The sequence below is a fragment of the Antechinus flavipes genome, chromosome 2, assembly GCF_016432865.1.
Source record: "Antechinus flavipes isolate AdamAnt ecotype Samford, QLD, Australia chromosome 2, AdamAnt_v2, whole genome shotgun sequence".
Classification (NCBI taxonomy): Eukaryota; Metazoa; Chordata; class Mammalia; order Dasyuromorphia; family Dasyuridae; genus Antechinus; species Antechinus flavipes.
Window position 1 is genome coordinate 605,241,925 of NC_067399.1, and position 16,098 is coordinate 605,258,022.

The 16,098-nt window shown below is 34.8% G+C and overlaps 1 protein-coding gene and 1 long non-coding RNA gene across 2 annotated transcripts in view; both read left to right on the forward strand.

The window, feature by feature from the left end:
* Nucleotides 1-16,098, forward strand: part of LOC127551671 (uncharacterized) — a 685,686-nt gene that overhangs the window by 611,838 nt on the left and 57,750 nt on the right. The window lies entirely within an intron of this gene.
* The window catches only part of GPR26 (G protein-coupled receptor 26), a 45,953-nt gene that overhangs the window by 21,088 nt on the left and 8,767 nt on the right, over nt 1-16,098 (forward strand). The window contains exon 2 of the mRNA XM_051981606.1: nt 1,347-1,460. Within this exon, the coding sequence (XP_051837566.1) occupies nt 1,347-1,460 (114 nt within the window). The remainder of the gene's footprint in view (nt 1-1,346; nt 1,461-16,098) is intronic.

A 16,098-nucleotide genomic window follows, 5' to 3' on the forward strand; every position in this document is an offset into this window, starting at 1 on the left:
ATACCTTAACATATTTAACATGTGTATTGGTCAACCTGCCATCTGGGGGAGGGAATAGGGGGAAGGAGGGGAAAAATTGTAACAAAAGGTTTGGCACTTGTCAATGCTGTAAAATTACCCATGCATATAACTTGTAAATAAAAAGCTATAATTAAAAAAAAAGAAATCAGGCCCCCTTTATCCTTAAATATAGTGATTTTTCCACCATTTATATTGTTTCTTTATGACTTGTTACTAATGAAGTAATTTTGTGTTCATAGCTTTCCTTTCTATATGGAACTTATATGTTCTAGAACTTTTCCAGGAACCAAAATCAAACTCATTGGCTTAGAGCTCATGAACCTCCTTTCTGAATTCTGAAAATCAGGGCATTTGATTTTTCCCAATTGGAAACATAAATTTCTCATTCTCCATGTCCACTTCATTTAGAGATCATCATAAGGACATCAGGAATCACTTCCAGCAGTTGCCTCTACAACCTTAGCTGCAATTTCCCTTGGTTAGGTGACCAAAGTGAATAAAGGACAACTTTTTGCAGTGTTACTTTATCTCTCCATTAATCCTTCTTGCTCTATTATCTCCCCTGGCAGCAAAAAGACAGGAATAAAATAGGAATTGTATCATTTTACCTTCTAATAAAGGAAACATAAAATGTTATGGGAAATGCAGGATTCTGCCAGCAGAAGAAAGGTTTTCTAAAAGTAATAGCATTTCAAAAATGGTAGAGATCAGAGAAAGGTGGCATTTCAGGCATTAGAAGGGGTGTAAGTGAAGACACAGATTTAGATAAATAAAAGACATCCTTGGCCATGATGAATCATGTAAGAGATTGTGACATGGGTATTGATTCTCATTCCATTCTCACATCATCACAGATTTTCTTGTGTGACCTTGAAAAGACCCTTCTTTTCCAAACACATTATTATATAGATTAACTGAATATATAGATTGGCTTTCAGCAATACAATATGAATCCAACAGAAATCTCCAAGAGTTTCATATTGAAGAACTGTGCTTACAAGATGTTTACAAGGAGATAAAAATGAAGCAGGCCAGTGTTAAGGACCTGTGGACTCTAAGACTAACAAGACAAATGGAGTGTGGTGGAATGAAGTTAACTAGCCTCCATTCAAATTTGGGCTTTGTTCTTTATCATCTCTATAACCTTGGACACTTAAACTTGTCCTCATTTGTATACTGAGAAAGTTGGATCAGATGGGCTCTAAGGTGCTTTTAGCTTTAAATCTACAATGCTATCTTATTGACTCATCCTTCTCTAAATGAAATTTGGAAATCCTGCCATGGGGACACAATTCCTATTTCTGTTTGTTTACAATGCCTTGCAGTGTGAGAGAACGCTGTCTGGAGGAACAGAAGAGAAGGAGGCAACGAGCCACCAAGAAAATCAGCACCTTCATTGGGACATTTCTGCTTTGCTTTGCACCATATGTAATTACAAGGTAAGTCAAGTTGCATGAGACTCATGAATTTTACTGATCCTATACCACTAAGGTTGTATACATAATTATTACAAATATTTATACCAATTCTCCCATGTAATAAAACAGAGAGAAAGCATGGAATAGTGGATAAAATCAGGACAGGCTTGTTTGAACTTCTTCTTCTGAGATCCACTAGTTCTATGTGTCTCTGGGCAAGTCAGCAAACGTATCAATGACCCAGACAACTGTGTAACACTATAGATTGCAGAGAAATTTCCTGCATGCATTAACAGATGAGTTTCCTCCCCAGACAACCCTCAATGTTGATGAAATCTCAAAGAAAGCAAAATAGGTGAAGGAATTTACTTTGAGGAAAGCGATGATGATGATGATGATGATGGTAATGATGATGATGATAGGGTGAGAAGAGGACTGAGAGAGACAATCTTTAGATATAGTAGTTTTATGCCAAAACTCTTTAAGGTCTTGTTTTCTGCCTTTGACTGATAAACTAATCTGTGATGATGTATAATAGTTATGCCAATGTGAACTCAATCAATTTACTCTTAGCTCTTAGTGACCAGGCCGTTTCATCTTGGTCCTTCTGGGGGCATTTTGTCATTTAGTGGAATAACTAAGAGTAAGACTTGGGACTCTGGCATGTTGTTATTGAAGAAAGGAAATCATCTTTTGACCCCCATACAAAGTATCAGAAGCCATTATCTCAATTTACCCTGCTAATTTGAATAGAATCAATATGGTATAATTAAAAGACCCCTAGATTTGTACCACAAGGAATTGGATAAAGATTATGATACTGCTCATGACTACTTCCTTGATCTTGGGTAAGTGACTTGATTTATCATTTTCAGATTTCAATTACTTCCTTTTAGTAAATGAGAAGATAGGACCAGAAGATTTTGAATTAGAGGTCATTTAATCCATTTCTGGTATTCATCCATCACCTGTTCTGACTACTTTTTATATCATAACTTTTTCTATGAAAGTTGGCTAATCTTTTACTCTGAGTATGTAAATATTTATGTACATTGCTTTGAAAAGCTGAAAAATAAAGGAAACAAATATTTTGTTTGTGTTGAAAATAATTAAATGGTTTAACTCAAATAACATTGACTGCTGTTTACCATACTATTTTTGTTGTTCTAAATAGTTTGAATACTCTAATTATTCTTAACAATAGTTACATTGTTAATGGGGTATAATGGGCCATAAAGAGATTATGGGAAAAAGATTCCTCCTATCCTGACCCTTCAAGCAATATACATTTTGAGATTTACCAAATTTATGGAAAGTTATTTCAGAATCTCTAAATTAATTCTTGCTACTTAAGCAAATTAGTTTTTATCCTAAAAGTCACAGCTTAATGCCTGATACTTCAATGAAATTCAGCAAAAACATCCCAATCCTTTGTTTTTGATTCCTCTTTGTTTCTCTGAATGCCCATGTTGAAGTTAAAACAAATAACCACTGAAGAATTCAGAAATAAAGAGACGGGTATTCAAATTTTGCATCTAAAACTTTCAAAAGTCATATCACTATGTGACTGGACAAATCACTTCATTCTCAGACAGTTTCCTTAACTATAAAATAGGAGATTGATTGGAGTGTCCTCTAAAGTCTCTTCCTGTTTATTAAATGTGTGTAGCAGTGGGATAGGGAGGGAAATGACATGATCAGACTTGAACTTTAAAAAGATCACTTTGGCAGCTGAATGGAAGCCAGAGTGGAGTGGGGAGAGATTTGAGGCAAAGAGACCAAACAGCAGGCTATTATAGTAGCCTATGCATGAGGCAATGAGGGTCTGGACAAGAGTAATGGCAAAATCAGAGAAGGGAGAAAATAAGAAGGATAGAAATGTAAAATTGATAGGCCTTGGCCATGGATTAGAAATGGATAGGATAATGGGGATGAGAAATTGAATATGAAACATATTGAAACATTTCAAGTTTAAATGAATGGGAGGATGGGAAGGGAATGATTATACATTAAGTGCCTACTATGTGCCAGACAATGTATTGAACTCTTTATAAATGGATAGATATTATACTTCTACAATAATAGGAATAATAGAAAATGGCGAGTTAAGTTTTGGACATGCCAAGTTTAAGACTCTAGGATATCAGTAATCTCAACTTGAACACAAAAGGTTCTAAACTTTTAACTTCTTCTATTAATAATAACAAGTTTTCTGTGTTCTTAGAACCAGCTTCATGTATGTACCATATTACCAAAAACAGGCTTCCTTTCTCTTCTAATAGGTGGTTTTAAATTCTTAACTAATTCCTTTTTCAAACCTCTAATTAAACATTGCAAGTTTAATGCAAGTATCTAAAAAAGATTTGTTAGAGTGTGTTATCTCTCTAACTATATATACTTGCAAATAAGGTTCTCCGAAAAATCATCTGAATAGAGCTTTGAAGCATTATTATTGTGTCTTTTCAAAGTAATGGAATTATGGAGATGGTAGAAGAATTTAATATATAGGTGGCCCTGAAATATTAATATTCTATTAATAGAAGATCTTCTTTTCCATTCTGATGTTTCAAAAAGTTGAAAATATCAGCCTATACCTTTCCTTTCTTCACAAATAAAAAATATATGCTTTAAGTATTTTTGAAAAGTACCAAGAATCCCTGTCTCACTTTGTCCTTTGCTATATGTGATGTGATAGCGCAAATCACGGGGGAAGGTGTGACTACAGGGAACTTCAGTTATTTTAGAATTTTAAAAATTGTTATCTTTGTCTTTACATTAGTTTCATTCCCTTTCCCAGATAATCATTGTTTATAACAAAGAATTTCTAAAAAGCAGAAAAAAAAACCAATTTACCAAAAACTGACCAGTGTATCACGTGAGTTTGACAGTCTATAAAATGTTCTCTAGCCATAATCTTCCACTGATGAAAAGAAGGGAGAGAGGTGAGTTTCAGGGACAAAGTTGGTGATTATATTTACATGGCATTTATTCATTATATTCATGGCACTTTCATTATTAGTACTTTCACTTATACTGTTATCATAATTTTATTGATTCTGTTCACTTCATTTTGCATCAATTTTTCTGTGTCTTCTCATGTTCCTGAATTCTTTATGGGAAATTTTTTAAAAAAATTTACCACTTTCAGTGGAATACTGAAACAAACCTCATCAAAATATACAAATAGCATTTTATCATTGGCATTGAATAAATTTTTAAACAACTTTGAATTTAAGTTCTCCTTTGGCACAGAGCTTTTATCTTTTAGTGGTATTACTCTTTCTAATTTCTCAGGACAAAAACTTATGTTATCTCCAGTACCTCCCCTTTCTCAATGTTGTTTTCCCTATCCAATCATACTATAGAGTGTAGATCACTTGCCAAGTTTAACTCAGTTAATGTTCAGTAGAACTAACATTTTAATCCAGTCTTTTGATTAGATTCAAATGCTTTTTACGGAATACCATAGCTGCTGACCCATCTTAAAAGTTATGGGTAAAAACTAACTTATTAGAGCTTTTGAGTTTTTCACCTTTTTCATAAGGAACTCTTTTCTTCCAAATATGGTGGACCAGATCAATTTAAATACCAATTATTCCTGACACCTGGACTATCTATGAATTTGCAGTGTGAAACAATTCTAGAAATATTTCTGACATGAATAATTCTCTTTCATTGTCAGTTCCTAATTGCAGAGAAATTGATGGGCACTTGATATGATATCATCTTTTAAAAGAAAAAGTGACTCAGATAATGTTATTTAGCATGGATGGGGAAATTAGATGACGTAGGAGGTTCTTTCAACAAAACAAGTTAGAGGGAATGAGGTTCCAAGTTAGAATGGTGGCACTGAAAATAGAAGGGAAGTCACATGTGTAAGAAACAATATCAAGAGAGAATTGAGAGGATTCAGTTACATAACATGGAAAGAGTTGAGAAAGGGGAAATTAACACTCACTCAAGTTTCCAGTCTAGGAGATGGACTAAATTGTAAAGGTTTTAAAATAAAGAATAGGTTTTAAGAATGAGATTAATTAATTAATATGTTTGTTTAAATTAGTAATATTAATATATAATTAGTATATCATTATATATAATAATATATAATGAGGAACAGGTTTTAAGAATTTTAATTAATTTGTATATATATAAATATAATTAATATATTATGTATTATGTTAATACTTTACAATATAGAATAATAAAAAATAAATTAAATAATGAATTTAAATTATTGGTAGGACATGCAGATGGAGCTGCTTATTGGTTAATTGGAAACGCAGATCAGAAGAGATCAGAACTACAGGTGAAGATTTGGGAATCGTTCCCATAGAAGTGATAATTGAATAGTACATAGTAGATAACTTATAGTCGAAAGGATGACCAAGAAAGAGAGAGAAAAAAGAAGAAAAATAAGGACAAAATTTTGGGGGGATACTTACCTTTAGGGATAGGAAACAATCAGAAAATACAGTTGGAGAGGCAGAAATGTGTTGTGTCATAAAAGCCAAGGGAATGAGAGCAATGATCAGCCATGTCACATGCTACAGAGTATTCCAAGAGGATAAGAAATATGAAAAGACAACTAGGAGGAATTATTTAACTATTATTTTGACAGTGGTGTGGAAGATAGTTTATAGAGGGAAGAAATTGAAAACCAAGAGACCCATGAAAACCAAGAGGCTCAATGTGAAATAGCCTGGAAAAACAAATCTCCATTGAATGTGGTCCTTAGAGTCCTATAGGTACAAAAGAATCCTTGTCTTTCTATCCTCTGCCTGATACAAAGGCATTGTATATTTAAGTGACTAAGAAAAGATCTCTGTCATCTAAACCTGAAATTGCAGCCTCTGTTTTGTACACTTTTGATGATTATTACACAATACATTTTGTTTCTCTCTTTTTAAAAAAGGCTAACTACTCAGTGATGGAAATGACAAAAGTGTGAACTATAAGGGTGATGGCAATTTAATTGAATCATTGAAAAATCATCCTAAAATATGAAGATTAGCTGACAAGGAGATTAAGTGTATAGAGAGTAGTTCTGATAGAGAGGTAGAGATAGAAGCCAGGTTCCAGGGAGTTGAGGGGTATGTGAGAAAGAGAAGATAATGATTTTATAAACATTTGAGAAATTTAGCAAGCAGATAAAAAACAGAAGAGATAGTAGGATAATAGATTATTGGGGAAGCAAGCTAAGTCAAGATTGTCCCCCTCCTCTCTTCCCTGACCCCAGGATTGGAGAAATCTGAGAATACTGCAAGATATGCGAGAAAGTCACTGGGAAAGAGGAATATTGAAGACTGAAACAAGAAAGAAGGGATAATCAATAGAATCCTAAGGAAGTGACAGGCACTGGGATAGGCAAGGTGATATAATGCAGCACTATTTATATTCTTTACTAATATTTGAATGGGTAAATCACAAGGAGACAATTTTCCCCAGTTTTATTTAGTGATGAATTAGTGTCTCCAAATGTTCTTGGAATAGCAATAAAGCCATATTTTCTGCTATTGTTTTTTTTGTTTGTTTGTTGCTGGAGCAATTAGGATTAAGTGACTTGCTCAGGATCACACAGCTAGGAAGTGTTAAGTGTCTGAGACCAGATTTGAACTCAGGTCCTTCTGATTTCAGGGCTGTGCTCTATCAACAGCATCACCTAGCTGCCCCCTACTATTGTTTTTGAATGATATTATTGTCTTGTTGTTGCCTTATCAGTCACTATTAGGTGAATGCTCTAATAGCTCTTTTTATAGTGCCTGGCACACAGTAGATGCCTAATATGTATTTATTAATTGATTGACATTTCAACTCAAAACAGACAGCTGCACACCATTACTTTGTAAGGTCTTTCATACTATTCTATGCAGATGACAGAAACCAAATCTGCTTCTCTTTATACCTTATAAAAGATGTTCATTTATTAACTGTGGAATCATGATTTTTCCAGCTCATTCAACTGTCTGCATCAGGATGGATCTCCAAAGTGAAAAACATCAGCCAGATTATCTTTTTATTTTCAAAAGTTTCTGTCATCCCATGTTACAGTATTGTTTCTCTCTAAGTGACAGGAATCTGCCCCAGTTCAGTCTTCTATGAGTACACTTTGTCATTTGGGACTTTTTAATAAGCTATTGTCCTTCTGTGAACAAAGGAAAGGAAAGGAACATGCTACCAGTCATTTTAGTGTCAATTGGTAGACATCAGTCAATACTCAGCACAATTTTGGTAATGGCTATGTCAGTGAAGTCTGTCCACAAATGACATGGGCCCACACTGCTGCCTATAACTGGACCTCCTTTCCCCAGGCAACTCTAAAAAATGCCTGCTCATATAATTGCTTCTCCAAATCATTGTACCTGTATGGATTCGTGGGGTCTGGGGTTGAGGATGACCGGAAAGGGTAACGAATTTGGCAGCACACAGATTGGGACCTTGCTGCTTCCTGCATGGTGATTCAAGGATGGAGGGAATCTTAGTAGCAAAATTCAATTCTAATCTTTTTCATCCCTACATTTTACAGATGAGGAAATTGAAACTCAGATGAAGCAAATAATTCAGCCAGTATCACATAGTATCTGAATGTGGATTCAAGTCCAGGTCTTCATGTCTTAAAGTTTACAATTAATTACAGCAGCCAAACAAGCTTATGGTTTGGTTGTTATCCTTGATGCTTTTCTCAGCTACCCACTCCCAAACAATGTCCAATCTATTGCCAAAGTCTGTCAATTTCACCTTTGCAACATGTCTCAAATATTCTCTCTTCTCTCTTCTGACACATGATTCTGGTGTAGACTTTCTCCTCAACTCATTCCTGCACAATTTCAATAGTCTGCTGTAGGTGTGTCTGTCTTCTTTGAATCTCTCCACTCTAATTGATCCTCCATTTAAGCCTTCAAAGTGATTCATTCTCTTTCTCTGTCTCTCTCTGTCTCTCTCTGTTTTTTTCTCTCTCTCTCTTTCTGTCTCTGTCTCTGTCTCTGTCTCTGTCTCTCTCTCTCTCTCTCTCTCTCTCTCTCTCTCTCTCTCTTTGTTTTTCTCATTTTAATATTTTATTTTCCCCAGTTACATGTAAAAGCACTTTAAACTTATTTTTAAAACTTTGAATTCCAGATTCTTTCCCTTCTCCTTTCCTATCCCCTTCATTAAGAACTCAAGCAATTAAAGAACTCATTATATATGTATAGTTGTGGTGAGCTTTTTCTTCTCAAAACGCAGCCAGGTGATAAAAGTTCAGATCTTTTATTATCTCCAATATAGCCCAGTTAGCTTAGAGGCCTATCTCTCTGCTTGGTTCCAAGAGCTCTCTCCAAATGTCTTTAAATCCAAAGGTCTGGTCCTTCAGCCTCTGCCTCTGCTTTCTTCAGCCTCCAGCCAGCTCCAGTTTTCATGTCATTCCGGTGAAATCTCGACTTGTAGCGTCTTCCTCTGAAGAACTTCTTCAACTGGCCCATTGGCCTATTTATGCTCCTTCCAGAGAGAGGGATTATGGGTTTTCTCCCATAGTGCTCTCTGGCCCAAAGAGCTTCAAGGGAGGTATGAACTCATTGAACTCCAATGAGTAAAGGTGTGAACACAAGCCTTGTATTAATTAGTTCTACTTAGTACCTTGTTTCAGGTTCTGCCCAAAACATCTTCTTGTAAGATTAGATCAACTCTAATTAGTTAACAGTTAGTAAGGATTCCAACATCTCCCCCTTTCTTTTGTTTTAAAACATAGGGGGTTTCTGAGGGGGTACACATAAATCCATCAACATGGGCCAGAACTTTGTAACAGATATACATGGTATACATAAATCCATCAATATGGGAGGCATTATACATAATTTACAAAAGCACACAGCAATATAACACAGGCTAGTGGTAATGTAACAAATAACATGAATCAACATGAAAATTTAACTACTGCAAAAGTCTCATCAACAATCTTTCATCTCAAGAAATCCAATGATTTTTGCAATTGCTTAAAATACATAAGCACATAGTAATATAACACAGGCTAGTAGTAATGTAACAACATAAATCAACCTGAAAATTTACAAATGTCCATAAGTCCTAGAAATAGTCCATAAGGAACCCATTGTCCATTAGTTCATGCGCCAGGAATCTAATAATTCCTGTAAGCTCTGAAGTACTGCAAAAAGTCTCATCAACAATTTTTCATCTCAGGGAATCCAGTGATTCTTGCTGGTTTTTCAGGAACTGAAAGCTGAAGATTTTAAAGTTCTTTTGACAGTCTCATTGTTAGCCATCTGATTCCTTTTCCACCTGTGGAAATATAAGCAGATCCTCTTCCCCAAGCAGTTAACCTATCTAATTCTCTTCTATTTACCACTTTTGGGATTTCTCCTCATCATCTGGTAATTACATTGGAGCTGTTTGCATTGGATATTGTCTTGTTGTCTTAAAAGGCCTGTATTCTTCCCAACTGTAATCCTGATTGCTTTTCTGTTGGTTGATGACATCAGAGTTCTGAATTTCTAAAGTCTCTCTGGGTGTAACCTCAGCTGCTATCATGCCCCACCTGTCCTTTGATTGATACTTTAGAGCTGGGCCCTGCCTCTCATTCCTCTGGGTCAATATACATTTAGAGGCCCAGTGAAAGCCTCGGTTACATTTTGGACATGGGGTTTTGGGTTTTCTCTCACCCTGTCTTCTCACTCTATCTCCATATCTACAATGAGCTCTCAAATGTCCAATTTTTCCGCACTGAAAACATCGACGAGTTTCTCTAGAATTCCTCTGCCAAGAAGGACCTTGTCTTTCCATGTTCATCATAGTCTGGGCATAATAAGCATTTGTGCCCACTGTGGCACAGCGTCTAATGATTTCTTCTAAAGGAGCATTTTTGTCTAGCCCCCATATAATTCTCTTGCAAATCTCATTGGCATTTTCCTTAGCCAAATGTCTAGTCATTATTTCTGTTGCTGCATTGTCTCCAATGGTTCTTATTACAGCTGTTTGTAAACGTCCCACAAAATCTGTAAAAGGTTCATTGGGACCTTGCTCTATTTTTGTGAAAACATTATTTCCATCTTTCTGTCCAGGGAGAGAATTCCAAGCTTTTATTGCAGCCTTAGAAATTTGCTCATACACTGTTATGGGATAATAAATCTGTTCTGAACTCTCTGCATACTGACCTTCACCAGCTAGTTGGTCAAAAGCAACTTGTACAATAGCTCCTGTTTGCCTATTGCGTTGGGCTTGAATCCTACATAATTCATGAAACTCTGAAAGCCACAATAAATTTTGTCCTGGTTCAAGACATGTTTTAGTGATGGATTTCCAGTCATTCGGGGTTAAGATTTCATAAGACAAATTATCCAGTAACATCTTCACATAAGATGATGTAGCCCCATAAAGAGTGCAACCCTTTTTCAAATCTTTAATTTTTCCCAAATTAAAAGGTGTGTATCTTCTCTCTTTTTGACCTGAAGAGTCAATCTTTTCAATCACAGGATATGCATTTATAAAATCAGATATATCTTCTCCTTCATTTTTTGCTTTAATTAATGCTTTTTCTAATCTTGTCAAATTCTGCTTTACAGGAGAAGCTGACTGTGTTTCTGTCTCTCTCCCTCCCCCTTGTTTCACACATGAAGGGTTAATTGCAGGGGGAGGGTCATGAGATGTGGAATCATCTAATTCCTCCTGCTGTGAAGTATCACACTCAGAATTGTAATTAACTCCATTCTCATCTGATTCGTCCTCCTTTTCACCTAGTAAAGTTGGTACTTCTTCCTCCTGTACTTTCCTTTTCATCATTCTATCACTTAAATAACTTCTTATAGCCAATTGTATTACATTATATATATTAATTATTGAGTTAGGCCCATTTTTATCATAGAATTGACAAAGATCCTCTCCAACCAATTTCCATTCATTTAGATCTAATTCCTTATCAAGAGAGAAACAAGGACATATGTCCTTTACAGTTTGTAAAAGCTCAGTGATTTGCTGTAAACTTATAATTAAACCTTGGCTTTCCATAACTTTGACAATGCTCTCTAAACATTGAACAGAAACAGGCTGTTTTCTAAATATCTGTCCCATCTTAGCTGAAATTCTACTTTAACTCTTCTAACAAAATTTCTTTGTTGCACTCACCCTAATTTCTGGGTTGAAGAGTCTTTTCCACTGGATCAAGATCAGAGGCTTTTCCATTTGAATCAGGATCGGAGCTTTTCCACTGAAATCCACTGAGGGGGTCTGTTAGCCCCACGTTGGGCGCCAAAATGTTGTGAGCTTTTTCTTCTCAAAACACAGCCAGGTGATCAAAGTTCAGATCTTTTATTATCTCCAATATAGCCCGGTTAGCTTAGAGGCCTATCTCTCTGCTTGGTTCCAAGAGCTCTTGCCGCTTTGTCCTTTGCTTCTGCCTCTGCTTTCTTCAGCCTCCAGAGCCAGTACCAAGTTGAATCTGTCTTGCCTTGAAGAGAGGGCTTCTGGCATAATTCTGCTGAAATCCCAACTTGTAGCTTCTTCACTCTGAAGAACCAAGCAGAGAGATAGGCCTCTAAGCTAACCGGGCTATATTGGAGATAATAAAAGATCTGAACTTTTATCACCTGGCTGCGTTTTGAGAAGAAAAAGCTCACCACATTTTGGTGCCCGAACATATAGTCATATAAACTATTTCCATAATAGTCGTATTGTGAAAGAAAACATAGACCAAAGGAAAGAAACCCTCAAGAAAAATGAAGTAAAAGGAAATAAAAGTATGCTTCAATCTGCATTCAAACACTATCAGTTCTTTTTCTGGGTATGGATAGCATTTTTCATCATAAGACCTTCAGAGTTGTCTTAGATGAGTATATTGCTGAGAATAACAATGTCATTCAAAACTGTTCATCTTAGAATATTATTACTGTTTAAATGTGTACATTTTCCATTGCATCAGCTCATGGAATTCTTTCCAGGTTTTTCTGAGAGTGTACTACTTATCATTTCTTATTGCACAATAATATTTCATTATAATTACATACCAAAATTTACTCATTATCCAATTGATAAACATCTTTTCAATTTTCAATACTTTGCTCCCCAAAAGAGCTGGTATAAATATTATTGTACTTATAGGTTTTTTGCTTTTTCATTTTTTATATCTTTTTCTATACAGATCTACTAATAGCATTGGTAGATGAAAAGATATGGATAGTTTTATAACTTTACAGAATGGTTGAATCAGTTCACAACTCCACCAACAGTGCATTAATGTTTCAAGTTTCCTGTTTCTTCTCCAACATCTGTCATTTTTTTCTCTATCCTATTAGCCAGTCTAACAGGTACATGGTAGTTCTTCAGAATGGTTTTAATTTGCATTTCTTCAAACAGTAGTGGCTTAGATCATTTTTCATATGGTAATAGATATGATTACTTCATCTTAAAATTATTCTTATCTTTTGATCTTATATCAATTTAGAAATGGTTCTTATTTTTATAAATTTGATTTAGTTCTCTATATCAAAGTTCCTTTATCAAATAAACTTGTTTTAATGTTTTCACAATTATTTTTCTAATTATTTATCCCATTTATTCTATTCTCTCTTTTCACCCTTTCCCTCCTCAAAAGCATTTTGCTTCTGATTAATTCCTCCCTCAATTTGTCCTCTCTTCTATCATTTCCCCTCCCTTTATCCCCTTTCCCTTTAATTATGCTAAGATTGATTTCAATACTCAATTAAGTGTGTGTGTTATTCCCTCTTTGAACCAGTTCTCATGAGAGTAAGGTTTATTCACTCCCCCTTATCTCCCCTCTTCCATTCCATTAAAAAAAAAAAAAGCTTTTTCTTGCTTTCTTTAAGTGTGACAACTTACTCCATTCTATCTTTCCTTTTGTCATTCCTCTCTTGCCATTTAATTTTACTTTTTTAGATATCATCTCTCCATATACAACTAATATTTGTGTCTTCTGTCTATATATACTCATTCTAATTGCTCTAATGATGAAAAAGTTCTTAGTACCATCTTCCCATGTAAGAATATAAACAGTTTAACCTTATTAAGTCTCTTGTGATTACCCTTTTCTGTTTACCTTTTTAATGCTTCCCTAGAGACTTGAATTTGAAAATCAAATTTTCTATTCAACTCTGTTTTTTTTTTATTAAGCATATTTGGAAATCCTTTATTTCCCTGAATATCCTTTTTTTCCCTGAAGGATTATAGTTTTGCTGGTTCAGTGATTCTCTTTTGTAATCCTAGTTCCTTTGCCTTTCAGAATACCATATTGCAAGACTTCTGATTCTTTAATACAGAAGCTGCTAAATCTTATGCTATCCTTGCTATAGCTCTAAGATACTGGGATTTTTTTCTTTTCAGCTGCCTGCAGTATTTTCTTCTGATCTAAGAGCGATCTGAGAGAGAATTTGGCTCTAATATTCCTGAGAGTTTTCATTTTTCGACCTCTTTCAGGAGGTGATTGGTTGTCTTTTCATTTCTATTTTAACTTCTGATTCCAGCTAAAATGCCTTCTCTAGGAAGCTTTTCCTCACCTTTATTAATTTTAGTGTCTTTCTTTTCTTATTTCCTATTCATCTTCTATCTATTTTGTTTGAACACATGTTTGTGTTTTGTCTTTTTCATTAGATTGTGAACTACTTAACGTCAGGGCTTGTCTTTTACCACTTTCTGCATTCCTAATGCTTACCTCAGTGTCTGGTATGCAAAAGACATCTAATTTATTCTTATTGATTGATGAATAAAATAAGATATTCCCAGGGCTGAATTATCATAGAATTTGCCTTTTAGTCATAGGAGGTCATTTTCTTTTTGATTTCTCTCTGTTTGAACAAGACATGATTACTGCACTGTTCTTAAAAAGTATTAATCATTTGGAATCACCACTCTGTTATTCAGTCAGGACTTATTTGCTCCTTGTGCCACATTAGAGTCCAAGAAGAATGCAAAAGACACAGAAGGCATACAACCAATATTAAAGGACCTTATTGTAGGAAATAGACCTGATATTAGAAACAAATTATGAACAATAGAGTAATAAATTGCTTTAGAAGATAATGACTTCCCCTAGCTGCTAGTTTTCAAGCAAAGATATTATAGAGAAAATTCTTTCTAATGTATGGATTAAACAAGGTACAATAGTCATGAGCTTCTTTGTAGCTCTTGAAATTCTGATTCAGTGATTCTTAAGTGATATATGTCATATACATACATATGTATGTATGTATCCCATTCCCTTCTAGTCCCACAGCTAATTTTGGTTATTTCTCCCAATATTTCTAATCACAAGAGATAAATGATATACTTTTAATTAAATAAAATTTTGATAGTCACACTCTGAATTTGTTTTGAAAGTGATGACTTATATTAGATAATAAAGGAAATATAGTAATTGAAAAAGGAAAAAATGCAGTTGCCTGAAATATGAGAAGTTCATTGTGACACATTATCTATGTTTTTGGTCATCATCAGTGCTTCTGTCTTAAGAGGTTTATATGTTTATAGTGATTTTGCACTTTATACACTTACAGCAATTTGGGTATTATTTATCCTCATGATCCTCTGTGCTTTGTGATAATTCCTCTGCTGAAGTTAAAAATTTTGATAATCCAATCAATGTTGCATAATGGATAGAGTGATGGGCCTTTGGAACTGGGTTTAAATTCTGACTCTGGCACTTGCTATAGCTGGATGACCCTAATTAAGGCACTTAAGTGTCCTGTTTTCTCATTTATAAAAATGGAGACAATAAGACCTATAGTACCTTCAATATAGTATTGTTGTCCAGTTAGAATGAGATCATACTTGAAAGGTCTTTGCAAGTCATAGGTATTACCATATAAACATCAAGATGGTAGTATTTAGCAATCTTTTAATACTAGACATCATGGAAATGCATCTAGGCATTGCATAGCAATAGTTTTCTGAATTTAAGTAATGGTTTATTCTTTTGTATGGATTATTTTTAGATGAGTTTGAGTTCTAAATTCAGTCTAAATTCTAAATTCATTCCTCTCCCATGAAAAAATGTATAAAAGTTCAATAAATGTAGTCATCCCTGACTTGATTTCTAAGTAAATCTTCTGTAGTAGGAAACCTGAATTTCTGGGTGCCAGTAAGGGATGTTACAGGGAAAGCTGAATACTGACATCCAAAAAATTTCCCCTCTTATCTGTTTCATAGAGCTATGCCATAGAGCTTAGATTTGGGATGAATGATACCTTGCTATAGTTCAAGGGGCAGCAAGCAAGAATAACTAAAGATCAGTTGGAGTGGTTGGGGAATTTCAAATCTTTTCATCTTTTTATCATGGATGGGCAAAATTGCTCACAAAGTTAGCCTAAAGAAAGAAGTTTATAAAAATCCACTTGAGAGAAAGTAACTTATAAACAACAAAATCAATTAAAATGAATGACTCTACACTTTTGATTTCCCACTTTTATTTCCCATAGACACAATTAGCCAAAATTAGTTATCTGGGTATGGTCCCATTGCTGCCCTCATAAGTCTGGTACTATGTGGTCTTCATATCATCAGGGCAAGCCATGCCATCTGTATCTAAATACAACTCATAGGAGGGACACCACTTGGGAGAAGAAAATGAATGTCTTATTTTGGGGATACCCATTGCCCTCTCCCACAAGGGGACCATTAAAACACTGGAAGATGGTCTTTACTAAATGGGTTGCCATGGTGTTTATGA